This window comes from Schistocerca americana, chromosome 1 (genome assembly GCF_021461395.2).
Source record: "Schistocerca americana isolate TAMUIC-IGC-003095 chromosome 1, iqSchAmer2.1, whole genome shotgun sequence".
Lineage (NCBI taxonomy): Eukaryota > Metazoa > Arthropoda > Insecta > Orthoptera > Acrididae > Schistocerca > Schistocerca americana.
This window is the reverse complement of record NC_060119.1, coordinates 489,691,408-489,716,068: the sequence shown is the minus strand read 5'-3', so window position 1 is coordinate 489,716,068 and position 24,661 is coordinate 489,691,408. Positions and strand designations below refer to the sequence as shown.

Sequence of the window (24,661 nt, the reverse complement as noted above, 5' to 3'; positions counted from 1 at the left end):
ACTGATTCAAATAACTGTCTACAGTCAACTGCTACCTGGAATGTCTTGCAATTTTATGTGGCATCGACTAATATGTGTACCAACATAGGGGTGGGGTGGGGGTGATCACATGTGTAGTGCTGCAATTTCTGGGCATGGCCGAGAACTTTTCAATCATTCTTATATAGTCAAGCTCTTGTATGAATCTAGTTGTCTTGATGGAATTTGGAAACACTGCATTTTGTGCTTGTATTGGGAAATCTGTTTTGTAAGGCAGCACTTAGGAGTTATTGGAAAGACATACAAATGATAACTGTACTTTTTATTTGAAAAGTTATGCCACTGATTATAATTGTACAAGACTAGAAATGGAGTAATTGAGATGGCTTGTAAACCAGGTGCAGACACCACAGAATCATTTATGACTGACCTGTAAGGGGGTCACACAAAAGAGAACCAACAAAGTGTTACTCAAGCTGTTGCTTAAATAACAATGTATCCATTCACAGAAGTGACAGAACATCATAATTAACAGCATTTATGATTTAGAGAATACACTTGCATGTTATATTTAACTGTAACCACAGTCATTTTCTTACAATACCACAATTTAATTCCATTTGCCAGAAACAACATCAAACTCTATATAAATCTAAAAATTCATGTGTTGCAAAATTTTAACATGAAAACAAACATGTTTATTTTAAAACTGAGAAGAATGAAATAAAAACTTTATCACCTACATGAATAAAGTCATTATAATTCTTTGATAAACATTAATCTCTCTCCTCTCTCTCTCTCGTGACGTACATTCAATCAAACAAACACCTAGTTTATAGTATGTATTTTGCTAAAGTTCTTTTTGTCTCCTTTTCAGTTACCTTATTAGTTAACTGAGTCCTAAGAGTCATGGAGATTCTCACTGCAATATGTTCGTAACATTATGCAGTTCTGTTCAGTTATTTTAGCTGTGTTATCATAATCCATTTAGAACAATTTATTTTAAACAATGACAACAGCATCAAGTGGATCCAGTAGAATAAATAATGTTGATAAAAAACCATCATTTTACATAAAATTGTCAACTAATGAATTTACTGTAAAAAGATTCATTGTTACATTAAAGAATAAATCACAAAAATGTGTGACCCATAACTGCAAAATATTAATCCACAACGAATACTGCTCGTGTCTGCCAGTGGCAAAATACCTATGATGCCAGTTGAGTGCTGTTCAAACACACAAAACTGATGAACAGTTAGTAAGTACAAGTGTACAGACAGTTTATACTAAATCACTGAACGCTCTTTAACTAACATCAGTTTCCAACTTTGGATGCCCCTTCAGTGACAGTTTCTTCACTGCTATACATCCATCGCCAGTACGCCACCCTCATACGATCCCAGATGTTCTCCCACGAGTCCATTGCAGGACGGACATCAAGGAGAGCAAATGTATAATCCTTTGGATTGACAGACCCACCATCATAATAATCTATAACATATCGGACTTCTTTTCCACAGCGATCAACAATCCAGTCATGTCGGTCAAAAGGAAGCTCATACCTAAAACAAAGAGAGCACATGGAATAAATAAACTGAAAAGGGAATGCAATGAAATAAAAATAAATGAAATCTATAATGGGCTGTGTGGACTCCTTATTCATATTGAAACTATTTTCTTCAGTGGGGTGTCAAATTGTAATGGCCAAAGAATAAAGGGTCGTTCTTTAAAATTGCTAGGCGGCAGGCGGCTTTTTTCTGTTTTAATGGCTCTGTCATACCGCTATGAAAATTTAACAAGCAGCCCTTCACACCAAATGCAGTTGTATTTGTTCTGTTTCTAATGGAAGCCTAGTAACATCCTATTTTGGGAGCATCAGTCACAAGGCTTCACACTGATCTATCACGCTACAAAATAATAATTTGTACTGTAAAAATGAGTATATTTGTTATTTTTTCAGCTTAAAATTTGGATGTCTTTGTAATACCATAGTGTAGTAAAAAGAGTTTAATTTCTTATGTTTCACAAAAAGTAATTGAGAAAAAATGGCACACAGCAGAAGCACAAGAGCGCATATATGACAGCAAGTGGACCAGGGAATCTGGACAATCGAAGCGGCATCTGGTACACACTGGCTACATTTGAGCATAGCACAAGCATCACAAAGGAGCCAACACATCACTGGAAAATAGAAAGGAACTGGCAACATTAAGTCAAGAAGAATTTACTGACACTACTGCATGAAAAACCATCCTCATTTCTTTCACTAGTCTGTCTTGGGGAAGTTCACATGTTTGACAAAAGATGTAGCCTAGTGTTTCTGCCACAGAAGTAGCTGGCTTTTGTAATAGCAATGTAATAGAAACAAGAACCGCAATTACTATCAGTTAGGCACAGTATTTCGATGAGCCTGGGGACATACTAGTTTTGAAAAGCTGTCATTTGATAGCAGTACATGTCTTATCTATGTTAATATATTTTGTTTGGTAGTGAAAGTGGTAGACATAAATAGAATTTATCTTCTGTTCTTTCCAAAATATAGGTCAGTATTGTAATTCATATTAAGAATGTAACTAGATAGATCGCTAATATGATTGCTCTGTTATAATCGGTAAACATATGTCTAGGGAAACATAAAAGTGATTTTTAAATTCTTATCATTTAGTAGTGTTCTGACCTAATCTACGAAGTCCTTTCCAATTAAAATTGATTTTTGTAAATTTATTTCAGCATTCTATTGCACTGAATCCTGTGACATGCCAAAGTGGCATGGCTGCTGCCACGAGGAAATATGTCACGCAACCTTAGTTACAGTGCAACAGCAAGTGGCTAATCTCTTATATATAATAGGCAATGTCCTGACTAACTAACTAACTCTCACTCACTCTCTGACTCACCATCATTCAGCCCAAACCACTAAGGATAGGAACTTGAAATTTGCAGATGACATTGATCTTATGCTGTAGCCATCATTTAAGGAGGGATTTTTGGAAATTCACCCTCAAGGTGTTGAAACAGGAGCTGAAGATATTTTGAAAATTAATGCAATTTAGGTAATTTTGAAGCTGTACCTACGAAAACTGGTATTTGGTTTCTTGGTCAGAAATAGAGACAAGTGTTTCAGCATTTTTGAATGGGGATGAAAAAGTAAGAGAAAATTATTCTGAAAGTAAATGAATAATAAAGAACCACTGAAGTATCACATCTATGAAAGCTGGTATTTGACTTCTCAGTTACAAAAAAAAAAAATTACATGTTTCAAAATTTTTCAACATTCAGCCCTAAGGAGGTTGAAATGCTTTTTAGTTTTGTGAAGTGCACTATTTTGCATTTCTGAACATCTCAAGCAAATTGTCCATCTTTGCATCACTTTGAAATTAAGACCTGACTGAAAACTTGTGCAGTCTTTTTCAGACAGTACTTCGTTACAGATGACACATCACCTGGAGGAAGTCCAAGGTTACTATTAACATTGTCTTCAAGGTCATTACTTTATGACATGAACAGTAAGGGTTCCAAAACACTTCCCTTGTGTGCACCTGAAGTTACTTCCTCCATCCCATAATGCATGCTGCATCCTCCTTACCAAGAAATCTCCAAACCAGTCACAAATTTTGCTTGATGCCCTATACAATTGTACTTTCAATAGTAAATGTAAGTGTGGGTCAAATTCTTTTTGGAATTCAAGAAATACTGCATCTAACTGGCTGCTCTATCGGATCGATGGCTTTCAGGATGTTATGAGAAAGGTGAAAATTGGCTGGTCGATGTTTTCTAAATTCATGCTATTGCATGAAGGACATCACTGTCTTCAAGAGACCTCACTACATTTGCGATCAGAATATGTTATGAAATTCTGCAAGAAAATGGATGTCGAGGAACTTTGATGGTAGTTTTGTGGAGCACTTCTACAACTCTTCACTTAGTTGTGACCGTTTTTTGTGCAATGGATCTGCAGTATATTATAGTTAGAACAGGAAGTGACATCCACAAATACGGTACAGAATCTGGTAGGAATTCGATTGGGTCCTGGAGCTTTGTTCAATTTTGGCAACATCTCAATACCCACTATTTTGAACCAGACTAAATATTGCATATTTTTATTGATGAGTCTACAGAGAACTACAGCAATATTGTGCAATGTTTTCCGACAGTAATATTGACCATCTACATTGTGCTTATTATTAATTATGTACACAGTTAACATAAGACATGTTTAAAAAAATTATTACCCAAGCCAGCTTCGTATACGAGCACGTGGAGAGTAATCTTTGGCTCGTCCACCAAAGCTCTTTAACTTTGGTTTACCACATTCATGAGCATGCAGAGCTTCCCACTTCAAAACTTCCAGCCAAGCATGTTCATTATTGGCATTGTGGATACGAATAATATCATTCATATCTTTCTCCGAGATATCCTCTTCTCTCCATCGCCATCCTTTGCGCAGCATAGCATTCCAAAACATCTGTAAAGCAAGGTACATTCCTCCATTAACATATAAGACACAAATTCAACCAGAATAACAGTTTTGTCAACGGTATCCAATTATTCATACCAAGTTAAAACTTAAAATCCAGCTACGAAAAGTTACATTAAAGCAACAACTGATTGATGCTGGAGTGCGTATAAAATTCATATTTTAAAAAATGAAGAAAATATGTCTGCAGCTTAGTGATGGCAGCACTCTGAGACAAATGGATATCTTTCAACTAGTGCTCATTTGCTCCATTTCAGGAAACACCAGTAATATCATCAAGTTACCATGGACAATTTGTAACAACAGGCCCTCGCACTGGAGAAGGAATCTATAGGTACATCATGATATGGAGCTGTGAGTTTTAGTGGCCACATAGTAATTAGCTGCACCACCATATTTTCTTCCTCCCTCTGTTACAGGACATCTTATTCACTAGTGGATTAGGTGAAACAGCATATCTTGTTACAATATTCAAAAACTATGAAAATGATACATTACTTCTCACTATAAATACATTGCTTTTCACTATAAAGATGACACATTCAGTTGCTGACAGGCACAACAAAAAGACTGTTTCACACAAAATTTCCAGCCATAGCTTATTCGAAAAAGAAAGGAAAGAAAGGAATTCACACAAGCTGACACAAAACACACACACACACACACACACACACACACACACACGCACGCGCACACACTCACTCACTCACTATCACCGGCCACACTGGGCAGACTAAGTGCTGAAAGAGAGCAGCAGTCTGGGGTGGTGCAGGGAAGGGGAGGGATAGCAGAGTAAGTGTTGTCTGATGGAATATGCAAGAACTAGAAAGTGGCATGACAAAGCCGCCAGGCACAGTATCAAGAGGCTGTGGGGAGGACCAGAATGGGGAATGGGAAAGGAGAGGAGGAGGAGCAGAGAGAGCTGCGCACAATAAGTGTGATGAGACGTGAATCGGAAAGATGTGATAGAATGGAGCAGGCAGAAACTGCTGAGTATGGGGACAGTAGGTGATCGCAGGTTGAGGCCAAGATTTTCATGAGCGTAGAATCTGTTGTACGGATAACTCATATCTGTGCAGTTCAGAAAAGCTGGTGGTGGTGGTGGTTAATCGGGGCTTTGATAATCTATCATCACATGCTGAAATGAGACATATTACCCAAGATTCTCCCCCCCCCCCCCCTTCCCCAAAAGCTGTACTCCATCACCGACCCAACCTCCCTGTGGAAGACCCAGGGGCAAGACCTGTCCAATCCACCCACCAAGCACTTCCTATACCAGTCCTGTCACAAGCTTATCCTAGCCCTTCCGGGCCGGGCCTCCTGTGAAAGCAGACATGTCATATACCAGCTCGGCTGCAATCATTGCACAGCCTTTTATAAAACTATCACTACTAAACAAATGTTCACAAGGAAGAATGGCCATCGTCAAACTGTAGCCAAGAGCAAAGTGGACAAGCCTTGTGGCACAGCATGCAGTTGAACATACCATGCTAGGCTACAATGGCTGCTTCATAACCTGGACCATCTGGATCCTCCCTTCCACCATCAGCTTTTCTAAACTTTGGAGATTAGGCTCATCCTGACAACACATTCTCCAGTCCTGAAATTATCCTGGCCTAAACTTACAATAATCTTCTGTCCCCACACCATCCACTCAACAGCTTCTCCATCCTCTGTCCTACTATATCCTCCCAATCCACGTCCACTCACCCTCATTGTGCACTGCTCTCTGTGAACATACCACCCTCTCTGCTCCTCTTCCTCTCTTTTTCCACTCCGCATTTGCCTCCTCCCCCCACAACCTTCCGATACTACATCTGGCAGCTTTGACCTGCTGCTTTATAGTCCCTGCATGCTCTGCCAGACAGCACTCTTCTCTCCACCAACCCATATCGTGCTACCCTGCTATCTTTTCCCCTTCCCTGCCCCACTCTAAATTGCTGCTCTCATTTAACGCAACAGCTGCAGTCTGCCCAGAGTTGCCAGATGTAGCAGTGTCGTGTGTGTGTGAGCGTGTATATGGCGGGGGGGGGGGGGGGGGGGGGGGGGGGGGGGCACATATGCCTGCTGATGTGAACATGTGTGTTTTTCTTTCATTTCTGGAGGAGGATTTGGTGGAGAGCTCAATAACAGTCTTGACATGCCAGCTTTATGACGAGTGGCAATCTATCCTTTTCATAACCGTTGATATTTCAACCTGGGCTTTCCACTGTTTGTTACAGTATTCCATTTAGTGGTCTTCCTAACGGCAGCAACATGAAGTTCAATTATTAAACTGCCTAAGAGACAGTTGGGTGGCATGTAAATCCAATGCCTTTACATGCAGAGAAGGGAATCCTGCATACTTTGCTGGGTGCAGGGATCCAATAGCTGAGGAACTTTGTCATATGATCGCATCTTATCTGCTACAGTGCCCTGAATATCAGGATTAAATGCAGTAAATTCACTCAATAACATTCTTCGGTGTGTTTGTCTAGCTGGTTCATGCAGTAATGTTGTTTAGCTTTCAAAGCTGAGGATGAGATACTTCAAAATATTCAATGAGTTCTGAAATTCACAGCATAAATTAAATTCAATAATCACATATCTGTAGTAGAACAAAAGGAAACTGTAGCTACCTGGTCACTGTACTAACAAAAGCATAACCATCAACTCTGCACAACTCTGGTCTGTAAGTTACAATCAAATATGTGATGGGGAAGAAGATAGTAATTCCTTCAGATCTAGTGCGTTTTTGCCCAATGTGGGTGCTCTTTCCTCGAAGATAGGCCGTATTCTTGAGAAACGCTGTGTTAAGGTGATCTTCTGGCCCCCCACGAAGATTGCAGCTTTACTCGGCTCTGTGAAGGACGATTCACAGCTCCGTAAAGTGGGTGTGTATCAGATTCCTTGCGGAAATTGTGAGATGTCATACATAGGTAAAACTACACGCACCGTTCATGAGAGGTGTGTGGTGCATCGAAGATACACACACTTATCACAGCCAGACCAGTCAGCTGTGGCTGAACATTGTATTGATACAGGGCATTCCATTGATCACAGTGATGTGAAGATTTTAACATCCACCCCTTCCTTTTGGAATTCTGTCTTCAAGGAAGCTATAGAAATTAGATTAGCTGACAATCTAATAAATAGAGATAATGATTTTAATTTGGACAAAGCATGGAATCCGGCTCTTGGAGTAATTAAACTGCAGAGAAGTCGTCGTCATGTTACCGCCGACAATCATACATCGATAAGAGAAACGAATGTTTGTACGCCTTCGCCACAGGCAGCGCATGTGTAAGCGTATCTCTATGCCGCCGACCACCACCTGTGACCCGCATGCGCAGTACCGCCGCGGTGGAGCATATAAGGCCACGCTTGGCATCTTCTCATCAGTCTTGTGACTCACTCTGAGGATGGCAGGACGATACGCGGCCAAAATATCAGCGGAGAAAATTTTATTTGCACAGCTGCGTGCCCGAAATTTAATGGATTATTCATTACGCCGCGAGAAGCTGAAAATGCACAATCTACATGAAGACATAAAATCACTTACCTTGGTCCGAAAAGGGGTCTAATATTCAGTACACACAATTTCAATAAATTGCTAGCAACCATTAAAAACTAGGTTTCAGATTAAGCACAGTGCAAACTACTCCTACTCTACAGATGAATATCTTAACAGAGACTGTCAAGCCAACTTAAGTAAAAATGTCTGTTAGATTTCAGTTTTCACAATACTTTGTCACTACGGTCAACATTAGATATTTTGTGTATGATAAATTTATTAATAGTGCATAACAATGTTTGATTCTGACAGCGTGTTAATTCTGTAAATATTAGCTGTTCCAGTTTACCGCATTGTGTTCACCTATTTCAACAATCTCCTGACAAATGATCAGGGTATTAAATATTATATCCAAATGCTTTATGTTTTAATGTTATACTATCTGATATGTTCCACACCCACGAGAATCATCTTTTTATTTGTGTGTGAGGGGGGGTCTATGGAACAAAAACTGAATCAAATCTAATCTAATCTCTTTCCTCTCCCCTCACTCTCATTCCCAGCCCAACCATTCCCCACACTCCAACTTCTACATGTTTCCTGAAGGATGCTTTATTGTGGCTGTTTATTGTGTGGCCACTGAGAGAATCTCTGCTGACATGGATAAATGCCTTCAGCCTATTACCCATAACCTACCCTTCTATATAAGACACCAACTGTTTCCTTCAACAACTTTCCACAGTTGCTCTTCCTTTACTACCTAGCACTCTGCTTGTCACTGTTGATGCTATCTCTCACATTCCGAATGTCCATGGCCTTGCCACTACTGAACTTTACCTTTATCAACACTGAACTGACTCCAAACCTACCACCTTCCTTGTCACCATGACCAACTATATCCTCACGCACAATTATTTCTCCTTTTGAAGGCATCACCGACAAACAAATCCGTGGAACACCAATGGGCAACCACATGGTACTTTCCTATACCTACCTATTCATGCACATCTACAGGAATCCTGCCTAGCCATGAACAATCCCATCCCCTGATACAGTTTCAATAATGACATCTTCATGACCTGGACCGAGTGTGAGGACATCCTATCCACATTCCTCCAGACCCTCAACACCTTCTCTCCCATTCATTTAATATGGTCCTCCTCAGACCAACAAGCCACCTCCAATGTTGACCCCCATCACCTCAAGGAAAGTTACCTCCTTCCATATCACACCTACAATCACCAATACCTCCACCTCAATAGCTTCCATACTAACGAATCCCTTCCACATAGCCTAGTCATGTGTACTCATCTGGTCTACAATGATGTACTAGGAGTCTCAATGAGGCCTTCACAGACCGAAATTACCCTCTCAACCTTTTCCAGAAAAAAGATCTCCCTTGCCTTGTCTCTCCAGCTACCTACCAAATAACCACTGTCCAGCAACAAAGGAGAATGCCTCTAGTGACCCAGTACCACCTATGACTGGAGCAACTGAATCACATTCTCTGCCAGGACTTTTTTTACCTCTTGTCGAACACTGAAAGGAATATCCTACCCACTACTGTCCCACACATCCTATCAGCTACTCCATTCCTGTGAAAGACATCTCCTATCCTATCAAAGGTAGGGCTATCTGTGAAAGCTGTCATGTGATCTACAAACTAAGCTGCAACCACAGTGCTGCTTTCTATGTGAGTATGACATTTAACAAGCTGTTTGTCTGCATGAACGGCCACAGCTAGACCACCCAGTTGCTGAACATACTGCACAACATGATGTGCTTCACTTCAATGACTGCTTCATAGTCTGTGCCATCTGGATCCTTCTTAAAAACACTGACTTTCCGGAATTGCACTGATGGGAACTTAGCCAACAACATTCTTTTTTCTCTCATAGTCTCCCTGGCCTCAATCTTCGCTAGCTTCTGTCCTCTCCCTACCTATTCCGTTCCCTGCTTCTTTTCCAGCATTAAATAGTCCACCAACAAACCTACATTTTTCCCCCTACATGTCTCCCTTCACTCCTCCCCCTTCCCTTCCATAAACAGCCTCCCTACTCTGCATCTGGCAGCCCCTTCTCCACGGTGTCCCTGCAGGCTCCCACAAGCAGCAAATCATCTCCCACTCCTTATCTGCTACCTCTCCCATTCCTCATCCCAAGCCTTCTCCTTGCCCCCACCATCCATCCCAGATAGCTACAGATCTCAGTAGTCACAGGCATGGTTCACTGTCAGCTCCCAGCGGCCAGAGACAGTAGCCATTTGTGTGTGTGTGTGTGTGTGTGTGTGTGTGTGTGTGTGAGTGAGTGAGTGAGAATGCGCATGTTATTTTGGAAGAATGACCTTTTGTCTGAAAGCTTAAATGTTTAGCAGTCTAATTCTGCTTGTCTGCAGCTCAACACATTCTCTATGTGTGAGTAGCAATCTATCCTTTTCATAATATTGTTGTTACTCTACTAAAAACTGATGACTTTACATGGCAATTTAAATGTGGAAATCCACTGAGTCCATGCTAAGCTACAGTCTAGTTTCCAATACATGAGAGCTCGTGGATAATAACATTTACATCACCTAAGAAGTTCTAATTTACATTCTGGCTAAACGCCTATTTAAGGGGGAAATTTTTGGATCCTCAGAGATTTGTTAAAAGGGGGTTTCACTGTAATTATATAGAGTACCTTAAGAGGAATAGGGAGCAAATACCTGGGCTGATGGATAGACCCAATATTCATTTTCAGAGCCTGCTTTAGGTATAGATGAAGTCTGCCTCTGTGTTGAAAGCGGGAATGGCTGATCTGGTGCTGGATGCTGATTTGGTGCGGGCATCTGAAAATATTAAAAAGCCAGGTGGACAGTATTATTTAACTGTTTTAACAATTTATATATGCTGTGAACAAACACACTCTAATGTGCTTAGACATTCAGTAATATTCTACTGTGTGTTTAGCCTCAATATGTTGACCCACATTGCATTTCTCAACTTTTTATAAAATACAACATTTTTTATTCACTAATACAAAGAATAACATGGAAACCTAAATTTATACAGCATGTTTCCCTTCTGAACAGATTTATAAGTAAGAGACGTTCTGATGGGACAAGCAACCAATAATTTATTAAAGACTATACTAGAAAGATTTTTTAAACGGGAGTTAAGATCTCAAAAAACAACAAACAGTCCAAAATATCTACATTGAAATTTACAAACAGAATTCACTAAGATGAGAACAAGAAGCACTAACAACCAGACAGATGTCTGTCACATACTGAATACATAATCTATACTGTTAACCCTCTGTCTTTCCCCATACCAGTGCTTGTATTCTGCAGCACATGTCAAAAGAAGTCAAATACCGTTATTTGTTTCACATTCCTGAAGGTTCTCCTTGTACATGGGATCGAGAAAACATGATGAATGAATGATCGTATTATATCCAACAAGACTAATATCAAATTATGAAAGGGACAGCGCACACAATGAAAAGTCTCTGGCTTTGTCCCCTTCCACTTGGAACCAAAATTGAATTTGGTATGATATGAAACATTGATGTCTTATTAAGTGTAACTGCACAAATATCACATCTCCCTTATTCTCATAACTACATCTTATCTCAAGTAGAACATGAGATGCCATAAACTTAAGCATCATATCTATGTAGTTACAGGGTGTCAAAGTTTTTGTTTCTCCAAGAAACACTTGGACAGAAGTGTTCTTCCAACAGCACTGGCAAAAACTGAGTGTCTCATTTCAAGACTGATGAGTTTTGAGGACCCGTGAATAACCACCAAAAGGAAGATGACATACTAGATACCTCCTGGGAGCATACTAGTTTCACTATTACCAATGGTCTAGACATTAGAAAGCTTTCTGTGAAGCAGATGCCAAAATGTTTGAACAGCAAACCGAATAAGCCACAACCTATGACACTTGGAGATATTTGGGAGCGTTTCAATGTTACAAAGGTTTTTTTTGCTAGGTTAGTGACAGAGGGTGACTTCTGACTCCACATTTTGATCAAAAAGCTGATGATCAGTCAAAGGAATGGCACTATAGTTGGTCCCACAAGTTCTGTAACCATAAACAGGACGAAAAATTCAGAATGTCCACTTTCTAGGAAGAAGACCATATCAAAAAGCAGACCACCTACCTCAGGAATGCGGTATAACTAGACAACACTACACTAGCCGCCTCTGCCAGCAATTATGATGAAAAACAATGGTAAGTTGACCAAATGATCCTTTAATTGTAAGACAACGCACCTTCACACACATCCCCAGTTGTGTTTGCCCTGAATTTCCAATTTGACACACTTATCCCCCTATTAACTAGACCTGACCCCTCTCAACTACCAGCTCTTTCTGATCCCGGAGTGGCTGAATGGTCCTTAATTTGACATTTTTAACAACATTCTTTGATGATATACCACAAGATTTCAAATAAATTTGCAAAGTTCAATCTCTAACTATTCTTTCTATGGAAATGGTTTGCTGCTTTACAAAATGGAAGAGAAAATAACTTTGCAAAACTGCCTTAACTACAGTTGTTTTGAAAAAACTTCCTCACAGTAATAAATGTGCTTATGATACTGGCACTGACTCAGAAAATCGAATTGATTGATGGTAGTTTGAAGAAATTCAATAGCACGGGGGGCAGAGGGAGTTTATTATGTATATTTAATACCCACACATATTTAGCAATTGTGAAGCATTCCCAGGTTCGCTAGTTTCAAATCAAAATCATAAAAGTCATGTACACATTAACTACAGAAATACCCAGAAGGAATCTTTATACAGATACACATAGTGTTCCATTTATCAGCTGAGCACATGCACGGCACAGTAGATGGTGGGCAACGAGCACTCCATTGACTAACGGATCAGAGGCCATGTCCCACGGCTTCAGTGTTGACAGTTTTGAGGATTAACATACCTATGAAAACAGAACCAAGCATCTTCTGAAAATAGAATGAGGATCCAGTTCACCACCATGCACTTCTTTCAAAAAACAATAGCAAACATAACCCTGTATGCACTATCACTAGGCTTAAGTTCTTGCTCCACTGTTACTTTGCCCAATTAACTTAGACACTTTGTAGAGAGGTGCAAGAAATTTGCATTCACTGTGAAAGATGTCTGAGACTTTTTACAAGAATTTTCCATGCATGGTGCAATGTGTCTGACATGAGCTTCTGTGAGCACTGTATGTCCTCATTTATGCTTTTTGTCATGTACACTTACTGTTTCACGAAATTTTGTTCACTAATTTGGGGAAAGCATCATGACTAAATACCTGGAAACTTCTACTTGAACAATCTCTGGACAATATGAGTGGACTCTGCGAGCACATACGAAACATAGACATTTGTTGTGGAATGGAGTAACTTGGCCTTGCCAGTGTTGCATTCGCAGACTTTACTGTTTTATTCATGATGTCTGTTTCACCATTGGAATAACACTGGCCAAACAGGCACGTAGTGCTGCCTCATTAGGGAGACATGGGACCCATCTGACTTGCCTGTGTGGCTCTAGTGGACGGCAAACATAGCCTATGGCATGCAGTCATGAAATAAATTGAACGTCCTGCATATCAGAAATGGTAATATGTGGCCAAAGCAGTAGGTAAAGAAATAATGTGAGTAGCTCGCCTTGTACAGCTCATCATTGGCTACTATATATTATCCTGTAACTGAGTGCCACCAGCCTGACAAGCACAGGCATTTCCAACATCCGCTCCATATGCAAACGAGCAGTGCACGGACAGCCCATTGTGAAGTTTAGCCAGTAGTGCACTGTTGATTTTTCATCTAGGTGATAAATGATGTTGATAATGTGACTGGCTGAGTACTTCATAAAAATGGCTGAGACAATTACTGTGTAAAATATTACAATATCCAAATGGTTAAAGGAGGTCAAACTGATCTTCCTGCTCTGTATTACATGGTAGTGTGTATTGGTCTATGCAAACAAAGCATTTTTTCTGTAAATTCAGTTTGAGTGTACTCTAGCACCTAGTATGTTAAGGCTGTTCTGTTGAGACATTTGACTAAGGTAGATTGTTAATTTGACCAGCAAAATCTGGTGGAGTCTCTGAAAATTAACCTTACTTATAAGGTCTCCTTTCTTTCTGGATCATCAGATGATGCAAAAACACATTCTGGCAAAACAGCAGTATTGTAAAAATAAAACAACTGCAAAATTTGTTGGGAAGAAACATATGCCTGAAGAAGATGCCATGATATATGCAAAAGTTGCATTTGTTTATCAATTGTAAAACATGGTTTTAGTTACAAGTCATTGCGCTGCCAAATGAAATTGTGTCATGCCTAGTTTCCAGAGAATAGTAGTGCATCTAAAATTTCATGTGAAATAACTAAGGCAATGGATAAATGTACTTGGCCTTTACAGTCAAGATGTAGTCATACGAGGTCTTCGGATGCTAGGAACTGAGGATACCAATTTTTTTCCTTATTCAGAGACTGCCATGTTTCTATGAAGACTCCAAAATACCGACAAAGACATTTTGCATGCAATAAAGAATGTTACAGTATCTAAAGGCTTTCATCTGAATCCAGTAAGTGCATACAGTGCTGACAATGTTCCAATGAACTACAGCAAAACCAATTTGGTTCTTGTCTAACAGAAAAAAGAAAATCTATCCATTTTGAGAGCAAACTGCAACTGCCATAATACTGCAACACATGGTCATAAAAATTTCATTCTAGTGCAGAGGGAATAGTTCTCAAAATCTACAAGGGATCTGGTTTCTCTGCATCAAATGTTCAGTCACAGAATTTTCACAGTTTGTAGAGATACGGTTTAAGGAAACAGTACAGCATGTCCTTGCAATATGGCACTTGCTTCTTCCTGCAGTTGACAGAATTGTTTACTGCTGGCATGCTATAAAGTCATATTTTATTCAAAGGGTGAGGAAGATTGTTCAAGATTGATTTGGCAGTTTGTGACATCATATGGGGAGCATGATGCTGAAGATACTGAACATTCACTTCCTGAAAGCTATCTAAGTTTTCTGCAGCACATTTTGCCCCTACCTGAAACTTGAATCAGAAAACAACTCAGTTACTTCTGTTGAGCTGGACAGAATAATAATGGACCGTAAGAGCAAACTACAGAGAAGGAAACAAAATAAATTCTTGGGAAAGGAAGTTTATGAAATTCTGGAAGAACTATCAAAATCACAGAGGCCGAGTTTTGAAAATGATGCACAATCTTTCTTGTCACACTGTATTGATTAATTTTCCCAAAGTTACTTTTCTGAGAACAATATGTTGAGTCTGCATACACGTTTTTCACTTAAAGAACAAGATTTTCATCTGTAATGGCATTATGTTTTCCAGGTTACCAACAAACTGAATGTCAGCCTGGATGAGTATCAGTTATTCAATGGACTCTGCCATTTTCGGAATGAATATGCTGGACTTGTTAAAAGTAGAGCAGGAGGCCAGATTAGGGTACATTTCTCGAAGCAGCAAACCACAATTGGCGTCTCCCACTCCCAACTGATTAGTCTTATATCGCAGGTATTTTCATTTCTTATCAATAACTCATATCCTCAGTATGACGGGTGTCATGGCCTTAGAGAAAATAAAACTTCAAGTAAAAGTGATGGACGGCTGAAAGCAGCAAAGAGCAACATCAAATATGCACTGAAAAATACAGTGATGATGTTACTGTTGGTCATTTTCTTTGAGATTTTTTTATCTCCCTCTTTTATCTGAACTTTGAATTTAACTTATTATATTGCTTGTAAATGTTCACTTAGAAATTAATTTTGTGTTTAAATGGCAAATTCACACATTACAAATAAGAATGAAAAGAAGACAACTTTATTTTTTATTCTTGTGTTAATGCAGCATTACAAATAAATTTTGACATGTTTAGAAATTATAGGTACAACAAATTCATTATATTATCATATTTGCAGTAAGCTATCAGCATTTTCTCCATTCCCTATCATCAAGAAGTTGAAGTCTAGCCCAGGGTTTCTTGATAGGTGGCATCCCTAATCAACAGTGGAAAAAAAGATCTCAATTTCAGATCACAAATGTTGCACATTTACCACACAATAATCGCATCATACTGTATTTACAATGGTCTTTTTTTTTCTCAGACAGTATGATATGGTGTCAGAAAACATTAGCAGTAAAACTCCTAACACTGCAAGTCTGACTTAAAGATCTGTGTAGCTTCTTTTTGGTACGGGGTCAGAATATTAAAACCAACTGATAACTCATAATTGCATAGGCTTCCACGGCGAGAGTGCTACACAGCTTGCAGAATGGCCTGTATGTGGCAGCATAGTGCAAATGCACACACACTGTCGCAGTATCAGTATAAAGATGGCTGCCCCATTTGCAACTTGCACCAGGGAAGAACAGCATTCTGTTATTCGTTTTTTGCATAGTGAAGGTGTGAAACCTATTGAAATTCATCGACGAATGAAGGTTCAGTACCGTGATGCATGTTTGTCACAGCAGCAAGTCTACGAATGGAGTAGGAATTTCGCAAATGGTGTGACTTCAGTGGAAGATGTTCCTCGTCCAGGTCAGGCACAATGAGTTGTGACTCCACAGAACATTGCAGGAAAACTGCTGAGTGACACTGAATGACATTGGAGCATGTTTACAGATTACTCACGGGTGAGCACACCCCATTGTGCATGATGTGCTCCAGTTCCACAAAGTCTGCAAGATGAGAGAACGTGTTAATGCTTTTGAAGAACTTCTCCGGCACTTCGAACAAGAAGGTGATGGCTTCCTTGCAAGAATCGTTACTGCGGACGAAATCTGGGTTCACTTCCACCAACCAGAAACAAAGATAGCGAGCAAGGAATGGCACCATTCCACATCACCAAAACCAAAGAAGTTTCGAACAGAATCATCAGCAGGGAAGGTTATGCTAACTCTCTTTCAGGCCAAAAAAAGGTGTCATTTTGAAGCATTATATGTTGTGGGCTGGCAGGAGAGCCAACCTATATTAATAGAGGAAGCCGAAAGGCACGCGTTTAAGCTCACGCAGGCTGGCGTGAGGTCTGGAACAGGACAAGGAATTTAGACTTCAGAAAAAAAAGGAGGTAACTGGTGGAATACTTAACTTTAATCCATTAATGTTGAACGTAGCTCTTGTTTGTACATTATTTACAATATCAATAGTAACAACATGGCACCTTGCTAGGTCGTAGCAAATGACGTAGCTGAAGGCTATGCTAACTATCGTCTCGGCAAATGAGAGCGTAATTTGTCAGTGAACCATCGCTAGCAAAGTCGGCTGTACAACTTGGGCGAGTGCTAGGAAGTCTCTCTAGACCTGCCGTGTGGCGGCGCTCGGTCTGCAACCTCCGATAGTGGCGACACGCGGGTCCAATGTATACTAATGGACCGCGGCCGATTTAAAGGCTACCACATAGCAAGTGTAGTGTCTGGCGGTGACACCACTTTACATGCCTAGAGGGACCACTGTCACCAGTGCATCATACACAGATCTCCTAAAAAATCATATGCAGCCTGCAATCAAATCAATGTGGATTGCTGTCAGTAGGTGTCCTTTTGCAATGCAAGGCCCCACACTGCCTGTACAACAGTTGCAACAATCACAGACCCGCATTTTGAGTGTCTTCCTCATCCACTATACTCAACAGACCTTGCGCCAAGTGATTTCCATATGTTTGGACCACTCAAAGACGCAATGGGAGGAAAGAAGTTCCGTTCTGATGAAGAGGTACGCCATGCAGCGCATGAGTGGTTGCGCAGACTACCAAAAGAATTTTTTTTGAAAGGAATTTATGCACTTTGTAAGTGCTGGAGGACTTGCATTGAACATGGGGGAGATTACGTTGAAAAGTGATACAGCTTTCTACCACTACTGCACAATAAATAATATTTAAAAAAATGTTTAAGATTTTCGTCTGAGTCACCCTCGTAGTAACACCCGAACAGGAATTCAGACGGCCTAAAATGGGTTGACTGAATCTACCAACACCAGATGTCAGCTTCATCTCTCTCAATCCAATGATGTAATTTGTGACTTCATAGTGCCCAAACAGAAAGATAACAGTCACTGACAACTATTGTTTCTTTTTAAGTGCAAGTTGTTGTGACAGATTTATCTGTAAAATAGCCTGATGTCTAGGTTAAGTTGAAAGGTGACAGTCTTATTGTGAATACTTGAGTTAGTCCCCTATGCTGCACCTTCCCATCTCCTCATATTGGACGATTTTCTTTACCACATAATTGCATCAAATACTTCATTATTAAAGTGAAAGTATTATATTCCAAATACAATTACTTAGTGACGGACAGGTTGCAGAGAAAGCGATGAGGGGCAGTGCTGCAAGCATGCAGCCAGCCGAGCTTCACACGGCAATGCACATATCTATCAAACAGACAACACAATAGGCATCATGGATGGTGGATGGCCCATAGCACTCAACTCACTGAAATGTCATTCACAAAGTAATTTTAATTATAATATAACCAGCTTTGACTGCACAGCCCTGAGGTTACATGAGGTGTTTGCCAACTACAATAATCTAGGTAAGTTATCTTTAAGTGGGAAGTATAATACAGACGTTACTGAATATGCTATAAACAACACGCAAACAGAAGCTGCTGGAACACTACAATGGTGGTACAACTGACATGTGTATGATACTCCACAGTACTTTAAGTAACAGAAAATGAGTTCTACTACGTTCCCTCAGAGGAGTTTATCACTTGGTAGACTAGCGGGGATACAAAATTAATTACAAGCACAAAAATGAAATTAATTAATTATATCATCACAAAACACTGAAATTAAGAGTATGATAAACAAGAAATTGAGTTTTATCCCCAGATGTAAATTCATAGCATACTCATGTACTATGCACATAATGCCACTTGGAACTTGATGGATCTGGGAGTGTAAGAATGTGACTGCCATCTAGCGCGTAGGCTGCTGCCAGCAAAGGAAAGACACGGGGGAAAAAAAGACTCGCATCATATTTACAGGGTAGGCAGAGCAGTGTAACCAATGCAGCAATCACAATCCATACCTTGCTACATTGCTACAGCATGCTGTATTGCTTCCTACCCAAATAAGAGCAAGAAGCAGGAAGAAACCGAACCGCTCCAAAGTCATCCTACTTCCACCATATCCTACATTCCAAGCAAGTAGACCACAGGTGGTACGATTACAGAATGAAATGAACTGGACAATGAGTAAATTATCAGGAAGAGGAGAGCGAGCAAGCACAAATAACAACAGATCAACACGGACAAAGTAAATACCATACTGTGTATGTCACGACAAAGCAAACATAACTACTAATTCTTCCACAATGCACACTGACTGGCGCAACAGATAATAAACGGTATATCATACATAATATTTGGACCGTAAAGTATAATACCAGGGCTAGTGGTTAAATGATGTAACAAAAAAATTAAGGCATTCGACGCAACATAATCAAAAGTCATTTAAAAAAATAAAATAAAAAAGGCAGGAACAAATCTGAAACACATTCCTTGTGAAACCTGTAGCGCACAGAATATCAAATTGAGACGTACTTAATGATCTACGTGGGGATGGTAATGTTGCATGCCACGACCCTCACTATCCTTTTTGTGTACTCACCATGTTGAGTGGGTTGACAGTGTTATCGAAATCGCCATGATTCACGGGGCACTCAGATACTGTTGCCTGAAACCCACATACGACATTTCAGTGATAGCTTTAAATTACCTGATAATTAACGCAGGGTAGCATCGCAGAACTACATACCTTTGCCTCTTCTTCCTTGTGCATGGGGCAGCCTGCCGGCGGATTGCCATACATCCTTGCAGATTTATTGAAACCATCTGACTGTACTGAACCCTTTGTGTCGTATGGCCCAGTTATTTGGGAAGCCGCCACCTGGGCGGCTGTTACAGTGTTTCCCATTCCCAAATTAACAGGCTAAAGAGTGTAACATTCAATAAGAGAAGTGAAATTGTTACAACATGAAGCAAACTATCTAAGCAATGTTACGTAAAATATCTTAAACACGCTTTTTTGGGATTAAAAAGCATACCTGAAGGTTACAACAAATTGATTAAGAAACAAATCAACAACAATGCGGAACGAAACACTTAGACCACTGCAGACGACCAAGGAAACTTTACTTCAGCGCAAAGACATTACTCTACCATACACAGAGACATACAATAATAGTCTCGCCGTAACTAGGAAGTGTCTCGCGCCAGTAAAACGCATGGCTGCGTTAACGTTTCGTACCGGAAACCAGCATTACGTGACTAGCTGCAGTACAGTTCTGGCTGACACGAGAGATGAACACTTGACACGGAACTCTATGCTCAAGTGAATGTTATTGTATATTCATAACCGTAAAATTCGTGTAAGTACTAATCCTTAGTTTCATCTATCAGTTATCTACATGCACGAAAGAAATTGCGAGTATAACTGCTGTTACGGTGAAAAATATGGAGCCAGTTACATTTCGGTTGCGCTTAATAGCTTTCGCCTGACAGAAAGAAAGCATACCATTGCTGTTTTTGTAACACATGTGTGTGATCCCGATGTAGATGTAGACTCGCGATTAAACATTAGTTAACATTTGTTGTTACGTTGTTACATCAACTATAATCGTGTATTAAATATTCAGACACATATTACGATACTAAAGCTTTCCGGGCAAAATAAATAAAGCAAGACCATACATACACTACTGACACTCTTGGGATTACTATAAATAAATTTATACAGGTACTTTAAATTTATTTATTACTCAATGCCCTTAAATTACTTTAATGTTGTATAATTGCCAAGCAAAAAAAGCCTTCAAATTTCACAAACGCTTTTATGTTGGTGCTTGGTGTAGCATTTCAACCTCTCATTTTTTTCTAGGTGTATCTACTACAGGTAAAAGTAGTTCATTGACATCTTCCTCCTAGCGAGGTTAAAACTATTAACATATATTTCGTCTAAAAGCGTCATCTAGATTATTATCATACACAGGGTATTCCTTGTGTGCATCACAACTTAATGATAATGACTCACCCTACTTTTGTAATAAGGCATTTTTTAGCATGTGGTGGTAGTAGAATTAATTTTGTAATTCACTGAGAAGGATTGTATATATGACTCAGTTATGTATGGTATTAAACACTTCTTTGATAGTTCTGTTTTCTTTTTCTCCACATCAATACTGTTTGTGTACAGTATTGTTTCCACAGAAACAACACAGAGAACAAGATGTTAACAGAAGAAAGTGTAGCACATAAGCAATTATTTTTCACTGAAAGCAACTGTTTTTCTCTTACAATGGCTTCTAATTTGTGAAGGATGGATCACTTTCAATACCTTGCTATATACCTAGGGAGTGTGTGCTTACCATGCCAATTTGAAATCTAAGTGTATGACTAGTCATATGGCTGACAGCATACTTATTAACTCTGTCAATGAGTTTGTGATGGAAGGTTGTAAATATCATCAGCTTCAGTGTTTTTTCAAATGTGAATGACATGTAAAAAAAAAGCAATTGAGTGTATCTATTATGCCTTATTCTACCTCTATTATGTAATGACAGTACAGAGACTCTCATTTTCTTAAAACTAAGGTAATAGGCAATGCTTAGCAGACTATTTAAACAGTGACAGTCATCACGTTAACAATGTTGTTGCTATTGTCATCTTCAGACTGAAGTCTGGTTTGATGCAGCACTCCACGCCACTCTATCCTGTGCAGGTCTCATCATCTCTGAATAACTACTGCAACTTATATCCTTCATCTCTTCAACAGCATAACTGATGTAAGACATAAGTAAATTCGAGCAACAAATATGAATCAACAGGAAGAAAAACAAAAAACTGACCAGGTGTGAGTAGGGCTCGTGCACTGAGGGTCCTGTACAAAATTACATACAAAAAAACCTCATGCATTTTGGGAATCGAGACTCGACTATCTTTGGTCATTAGTGACATTGATACTGGCAAGATATCAGCTCCAGGGATTTCAAGACATTGAAGTCTGACAATTCAGACAGACAGCTGAATAACAAATAACTAAAATATTTTTGTATGATATAACTGCAAATTAACAATTTCGGATTTTTCCTTTTCCTTGCACTGTGAAAGCTGCTTCTTGCCAAATTTCATGATTCTAGGTCAACAGGTTTTGATGAGTGAGTATGCGAATATCAAAATATATGACCTAAGTGGCCACATGTTTTGGTTACATCGACTTAGAAGCTTCAATTTTTACCGCCAAGGCTCTGTAGGCTTTAGTATTTAGAATTAAAACTTGATATGTCTACTGGTTCCTGAGAAAAAAGAAAGACAGACAGGCAGACATACACCAATGTGATCCTATAGGGGTTCTGTTTTTACTGACTGAAGTATGGAACCCTAAAGATAATGAACAAACCAAGCGCAACGAGAATATGGAAGTGATACAAGAGTATGCAATTGCAGTGGGTGGGGTCATGTGATATCAATTTCTGGTCTAAAACGTCAGGGCAGCCAGGCGTTTTACTGGCACAAGATACTCCTGTTGTAACTAGTGATTTCATGTCGGTAAGGGACGTTCATGAAGGTATAATAGTAGAAAAACAACTGATTGTACTTTTCAGCTGCGCGCTCTCACGTGAAACTGTTGATAATATTTTGTATAATTTGAATTTCCCCCCATGAACCATGGACCTTGCCATTGGTGGGGAGGCTTGTGTGCTTCAGTGATACAGATAGCCGTACCATAGGTGCAACCACAATGGAGGGGTATCTGTTAAGAGGCCAGACAAACGAGTGGTTCCTGAAGATGGGCAGCAGCGTTTTCAGTAGTTGCAGGGACAACAGTATGGATGATTGACTGATCTGGCCTTGTAACACTAACCAAAACGGCCTTGCTGTGCTGGTACTGCAAATGACTGAAAGCAAGGGGAAACTACAGCCGTAATTTCTCCCGAGGGCATGCAGCTTTACTGTATGGTTAAATGATGATGGCGTCCTCTTGGGTAAAATATTCTGGAGGTAAAATAGTCCCCCATTCAGATCTCTGGGTGGGGACTACTCAGGAGGATGTCATTAGCAAGGGAAAGAAAACCGGCGCTCTACAGATCGGAGTGTGGAATGTCAGACCTCTTAATTGGGCAGGTAGGTTAGAAAATTTAAAAAGGGAAATGGATAGGCTAAAGTTAGATATAGTGGGAATTAGTGAAGTTCAGTGGCAGGAGCAACAAGATTTTTGGTCAGGTGAATACAGGGTTATAAATACAAAATCAAATAGGAGTTATGCAGGAGTAGGTTTAATAATGAGTAGGAAAATAGGAATGCGAGTAAGCTACTACAAACAGCATAGTGAATGCGTTATTGTGGCCAAGACAGACACGAAGCCCACGCCTACCACAGTAGTACAAGCTTATATGCGAACTAGCTCTGCAGATGACGAAGAAATTGAAGAAATGTATGATGAAATAAAAGAAATTATTCAGATAGTGAAGGGAGACGAAAATTTAATTGTCATGGGTGACTGGAACTCGACAGTAGGAGAAGAAAGAGAAGGAAACGTAGTAGGTGAATGTGGATTGGGATTAAGGAATGAAAGAGGAAGCCACCTGGTAGAATTTAGCATAACTTAATCATAGCCAACACTTGGTTCGAAAATCATTAAAGAAGGTTGTATACATGGAAGAAGCCTGGAGATACTGGAAGGTCTCAGATAGATTATATAATGGTAAGACAGAGATTCAGGAACCAAGTTTTAAATTGTAAGACATTTCCAGGGGCAGATGTGAACTCTTATCACAATCTATTGGTTATAAACTGTAGATTAAAGCAGGCAAAAAGGAATACAAAAATGAAATCGACAGGAAGTGCAAAATGGGTAAGCAGGGATGGCTAGTGGACAAATGTAAGGATGTAGAGGTGCATATCACTAGGGGTAAGATAGATACTGCCTATAGGAAAATTAAAGAGATCTTTGGAGAAAAGAGAACCACTTGCATGAATATCAAGAGATCAGATGGAAACCCAGTTCTAAGCAAAGAATGGAAAGCAGAAATGTGGAAGGAGTATATAGAGTGTCTATACAAGGGCGAAGTTCTTGAGGACAATACTGTAGAAATGGAAGAGGATGTAGATGAAGATGAAATGGGAAATACGATACTGCGTGAAGAGTTTGACAGAGCATTGAAAGACCTGAGTCGAAACAAGGCCCCGGGAGTAGACAAATTCCATTAGAACTACTGACGGCCTTGGGAAAGCCATTTCTGACAAAACTCTACCATCTGGTGAGCAAGATGTATGAGACAGGCAAAGTACTCTCAGACTTCAAGAAGAATATAATAATTCCAATCCCAAAGAAACCAGGAGTTGAAAGATGTGAAAATTACCTAAGTATCAGTTTAATAACGCGCGGCTGCAAAATACTAACACAAATTCTTTACAGACGAATGGAATAACTGGTAGAAGCCGACCTCAGGGAAGATCAGTTTGGATTCCGTAGAAATGTTGGAACACGTGAGGCAATACTGACCCTACGACTTATCTTAGAAGATAGATTGAGGAAAGGCAAGTCTACGTTTCTACCATTTGTAGACTTAGAGAAAGCTTTTGACAACGTTGACTGGAATACTCTCTTTCAAATTCTTAAGGTGGCAGGGGTAAAATACAGGGAACGAAAGGCTATTTACAATTTGTACAGAAAAAGATGGCAGTTAT

At 39.7% G+C, this 24,661-nt stretch overlaps 1 protein-coding gene across 1 annotated transcript; it reads right to left on the bottom strand.

Annotated features, from left to right (window-relative positions):
* Positions 1 to 284: 284 nt before the first annotated feature.
* Positions 285 to 20,168, bottom strand: LOC124604413 (holocytochrome c-type synthase-like). The gene is made up of 6 exons (XM_047136476.1): positions 20,020 to 20,168; positions 19,731 to 19,904; positions 19,584 to 19,649; positions 10,656 to 10,778; positions 4,215 to 4,447; positions 285 to 1,544 (listed from the first exon to the last, which is right to left on the bottom strand). The coding sequence occupies exons 2-6, from the start codon at positions 19,887 to 19,889 to the stop codon at positions 1,298 to 1,300; spliced, it is 828 nt and encodes a 275-aa protein (XP_046992432.1). The 5' UTR covers positions 19,890 to 19,904; positions 20,020 to 20,168; the 3' UTR covers positions 285 to 1,297.
* Positions 20,169 to 24,661: the final 4,493 nt, after the last annotated feature.